The 5,000-nt window shown below is 53.9% G+C and overlaps 1 protein-coding gene across 4 annotated transcripts in view; it reads right to left on the bottom strand.

The window, feature by feature from the left end:
• The window catches only part of LOC125030123 (AKT-interacting protein-like), a 104,134-nt gene that overhangs the window by 10,544 nt on the left and 88,590 nt on the right, over positions 1-5,000 (bottom strand). For 2 of the 4 annotated variants that reach the window (XM_047620278.1, XM_047620275.1), the window contains exon 1: positions 100-759. The exons of the other annotated variants lie outside the window; for them this stretch is intronic. In XM_047620278.1, coding sequence (XP_047476234.1) covers positions 100-141 — 42 coding nt within the window. In that variant the 5' untranslated portion in view covers positions 142-759. Of the gene's footprint in view, positions 1-99; positions 760-5,000 lie in introns of those variants that run through there. 4 annotated transcript variants of the gene reach the window in all.

The raw sequence follows: 5,000 nt of genomic DNA, 5'->3' as shown, positions 1-5,000 counted from the left end.
ACACACACACACACACACACACACACACACACACACAGCGCCTTCACCCGCGTAACGGCCGAATCCGACAGCCAACACCGCAGTGGCGTCCGAGCTTACCTGTTCCTTCTGGGGGGCCCAGCAGCAGCACATGCTCTTCATAGGGCCCCCCTGGCGTGGGCAGGATGAGGCACTCTCCGCGCGCGGGGGCAGGGCAGGGGGCGCGCCTAGGCCTAGGAGCGAGCGCCCATCCCCGGGTCCTCCTCGCGACGCCCTCGGCCTCTCGCGTCCTCCTGGCTCTCGCAGGCACTGAAGACCCCGCCCGTGGCACCGCAGACCCTCTCGCACAGAGCGCCAGCACGTGTCGCGTCACCTGTGTGTCGCTCGCCGGCGTCGGCGCGCGTACACTGGGCGGAGGGCGCGGGAGGGGGGAGGAGGGGGCGTGCGTGCGCGCAAGCACCACCATGCAAGAGGCTCCGCCCCTAACGAGAGCCACAGAGGGGCCAGAGGGGACACAAGGGCCGCGGGTGACTCACAGGGCCGCCCCACCTCCTGGATCTTCCCTTTACGCGTCCCTCCGGCGCCGCCGATTCGCGCCTCGCAGAAGCCCGTGTGCGCCGCCTCCACCACGCGGAATGCCCTTCTCCTCTCTACTCCCGGGTGCGTGGCGTCAAGGTCCTCTTCTCTGCTGACTGTCCCTGCTGCCGCCGCCGCTGCTGACGGAGGCGAGACGGTGCGACCTCGGGCAACGCGCCTCAGCACCAGCATCCGCGTCCTGGCTCCCGCGACTAGAACATCGAAACACACGCTGGCTCACTGGCCTTCCTACACGGCAGCACGACTCCTCGGCCGCAGCCGCCGGTCGTCACGGGCGGCCTGGCTTAGTAGGCCCCATGCCGCGCCATCATACGCAAATTCGCAACGCCTTAACCACGAAGGGAGCGCTGCGTTCATGCTGCCTGCAACGCCGACGCCGACGTGTCATGACAACACCAACAAAAATAACTCACAAATACAACGGTTTCTATCTCATCTTCCGAACGCTCCCCTCCCCCCTCACTTTCCCTGTGGCGCGCGGGTGGCGAAGGCCCCACAATGGCCCGCCAGCCACTTTGCAACATAACAGCCTTCACAATAACGTGTTGTGCATAATGCAATATCCTCGCTTGTCTGTGACGGCGTGAGAGGGGCGCCCGGGGGAGGGAAGGCGAGGGAGGAAGAGGGGGGAGAAAAAGAAAGGGAAGACAAAGGGAAAGATAGAAAGAGAAAGGGGAGAGAAGGGAAGGGGGCATGGGGAGGGAGGGGGACGGGGGACAGGTCAACGCTGACAGAGAAATGGCGCTGGGAAGACCTTGATTCTTGGCTATGAGCTTGGATAAATAATCAGACATCCAGGCCCGGGCGTCGCGGCATGCACATCATATCCCAGTCTCAGAAAAAGGAAGAAGAAACAACAGCATAATGCCAGAATATCAGCCTATTGCATATTACATACTGCAACTGCCATTCCGAGCTGGGAGCATCTGCAACGGCCAGGATGAAGAGGCCCTGAGCGGTAGCGAGGAAGAGCATCTGCGCTACAGACACAACGCCGCGGCTGACATGGCGAAACCCCTGCACGTGTTTAAGGAACTTTTTCCCGTCGCTGCGTCAAGCCATCTTAACATCGCCTTTCTCACAAACACTTCTTTATTCTTCCCCGACTTCATCATTCAACTAGGCCTACGCACGGACGTACGCACATTCTTTCTTTCTCTCCCCTCTCTCACTCACTCACTCTCCTTCCCTCCCTCTCTCACTTTCACGAATCTCACATGCTAATTATCTTTTACCTTCAGACTCCCCCCTTCCCCCTCCCTTTCTTCATATTCCCACTCACTCTCTCTCCCAACAACAACAACAACAACAACAACAACAACAACAACAACAACAACAACAACAGCGACCCCAGACAGCCCCAGAGCCGCGTCAGCTCCGGAAGCCGCGCCCCTCCCCCGCGCGAGGTGCGAAGGGCGGCAGGCGGCGACGGGGCTCCTCCCGGCCTCACGACACACACGTCCGAGGGAGACTGACTCACTAGTAGGAAAGAAGGAGGATGGGAAGGAGGCAAGGAAAGAAAGGAGAGAGGGGAGAAGAGAGGGAGGGAGAGAGGGAAAAAAGTAAGGGCGAGAGACGGAAAAGGAGGGAAGGGGGGAGAGGGGGAGGGAATGGAAGGAGGGAAGGACGGAAAGGGGGACTAAGGAAGGAAGGAGAGAGTGAAGGAGAATGAGAGGGAAGGAGCGAAGAAGGAAGGGAGGAAGAGAGGGAAGGAGTGAGTAATGAGGAAGGGAGGGAGTGAGGGAAGAAGGGGAGCTAGGAAGAGGGGGAGGAGGGAAGCAGGAAGGGAGGGAGACAGGGAAAGGGAACAAAAGGAGGGAGGGAGACATAATAAGTGGAGGAGGGTAGAAGATATGGAGACGAGAACAAGGTAGCAGCGAGGGAGGAGTGAGGGAGAAACAGGGTGGGGGAGGAGGGAGGGAAGGAGAAAAAAGAGAAAGGAAAAGGTGAGCAGAGGAGAGAAGGAAAGACAAGGGAGGGAAATATGGAAAGAAAGAAAAGATGAAAAGGCAAGGAAAGCAGTGAAAGAAAACGAGCGATGGAAAGAAGTAAAGAGGCAAGGAAAAGGAGAGAGAGAGAGAGAGAGAGAGAGAGAGAGAGAGAGAGAGAGAGAGAGAGAGAGAGAGAGAGAGAGAGAGAGAGAGAGAGAGAGAGAGAGAATGATATACGAGGACCGAGAGTGCCAGCGTGTGGAAAGCGCATGCAAAGCCAGAGGTAGAGCCAAAGGTAGAGCCAGAGGTAGAGCCAGAGGTAGTGCGCGAGTGAGTGCGTGAGTGCGTGCGTGCGGGGCAAGGGTGAAAAGTGGCCGTTGACGGAGGGGAAGCAGGGAATGAGGGGAGAGCCGAGAAATGAGGGAGCGAAGAGTAATGAAGTGCCGGACACATGAAGGCTCACATTGTCCCGGCAGGAGCAGAAGGGGGGGGGGGGGGGGACATCCGGCCGAGGATAAGGACCCTTCTCCTCAAACACCAAAAGAATGCAATAACTCTCAATATGAAGATGACAGCATCCCATGAGAAAAGCAACAGTAATAATAATAGTAATAATAGTAATAATAGTAATAATAGTAATAAAACTAATAAAACTAATAATACTAATAATAATAATAATAATCATAACATCAATCATAGCGATTACGGTAATGATGAAAATAATAGTAAAAATGACAGGGATTACAACAACAACAACAGCAACAACAACAATAAAAATAATCAAACATACTAATAGCGGTCGTAAAACATGAACCCAAGGGCAAAAGCCATAATGATAATAAACTAATACTAACAGATAAGTCAGTCAAAAGATATCGACAGTTAATAATGACATGGTAACTGAAGAAGACGTGAATTTGTATCAGTACTAATAACAATAACATGTAAAGAATAAAATAACATGTAAAGATAAAAAACAACAACAATAACAACCGAGACGAAAAAAAGAACAAAGAAAAGCAAAAATAAATAAACAAATAAAGTGTTAAGCCTCCCACAAAAAAAACGTAAAATGTGTAAAAAATAAACATAAAAAAGAAAAAGGGAATAAGAGAGAAAAAAAAAATTATAAACCAGTGTTAAAAACAAAACAACAACAACAACAACAAAAAAGAAACAAAGAAAAAAAGAGTGTAAGAATAAATGTAAAAATGAACAAAGACCAGAGGAGAAAAATAAATAAATGGAACCGTGTAAGAATAAGAGCGAAAAAGCGGGCAAAGCAAAAGGGCGGAGGCGGCGGGCGAGTCCCCAACGAGGGCGACCGCAGACACTCCGGCGCGAGACCCTCGGCGGACGAGGGCGGCGCTCCATCTCCCCCGGGAGGAGGGGGGGAGGGGGAGGGAGGAGGGGGGAGGGGAGGGGGGGGGGGGGAGGAGGAGGAGGAGGAGGGGGAGGAGGGGGAGGAGGAGGAGGAGGAGGAGGGGAGGAGGAGGAGGAGGAGGAGGAGGAGGAGGAGGAGGAGGAGGAGGAGGAGGAGGAGGAGGAGGAGGAGGGGGGGAGGGGGGAGGGGGGGAGGGGGGGAGGGGGGAGGAGGAGGAGGGAGGAGGAGGAGGAGGAGGAGGAGTGGGAGGAGGAGGGGAGGAAGGGGAGAGGAGGGGGAGGAAGGGGAGAAGAGGGGAAGGAGAGGGAAAGGGAGACAGGGAGAAAAGGGTAAGAAAGGAAGGATAAGGACGGGGAAGGATAAGGAAAGGGATACAAGAAGAGAGGGATGATAGGGAAGAGGGGAAGAGGATAAGAAAGGGAGGATACGGAAGGGGGAAGGGCAGGAAAGGAAAGAAGAGGAGAGAGAGGGATGAGAAGGAAGAGCAGGGAAGGGAGGGAGAGAGGGGAAGGGGTAAGAGGAGGAGGAATAGAAAGGAGAATGAGGAGAGGAGGAGGAAAGGGAAAATTAGGAAGAGGGAGTAAAGAGTGAGGGAATGGAGGGGGAGAACAAAGGGAATGGGGATGTGAGCGAAGAAAGGAAGGGGCGAGATAAATGCAAATACGAGAGGAGAGGATAAAGATAAAAGCGAAAGGAGGGGAGAAAAAAGAGAGAAAGAGAGAGAGAGAGAGAGAGAGAGAGAGAGAGAGAGAGAGAGAGAGAGAGAGAGAGAGAGAGAGAGAGAGAGAGAGAGAGAGAGAGAGAGAGAGAGAGAGCAGGGCATAGAAAATGAGAGAGGGGACGTGAAGGGTATCGCGTGACGAGGCAGGCGGCAGAAGGTACGAGACACAGGTACGGCAGAACGGGGAATAGGAGGGGAATAGGATAGAAATAAGGATGGGCGAGACATGCCTCACATGTGGTGGTGGCTGGGCATTCGTTTTCAGTGTGAGGTATAGCGGAGGGAGGAGGAAGGGAGAGGAGAAGAGAAGAGGAGACCAGGCAGAAGATGAGATAAGATGAGATGAGAAGAGAAGTGAAGAAAAAAGAGGAGATAAGAGACGGACGAA

Source organism: Penaeus chinensis, chromosome 2, assembly GCF_019202785.1.
Source record: "Penaeus chinensis breed Huanghai No. 1 chromosome 2, ASM1920278v2, whole genome shotgun sequence".
In the NCBI taxonomy this organism is placed as follows: Eukaryota; Metazoa; Arthropoda; class Malacostraca; order Decapoda; family Penaeidae; genus Penaeus; species Penaeus chinensis.
This window is presented reverse-complemented; position numbering and strand designations above follow the sequence as displayed.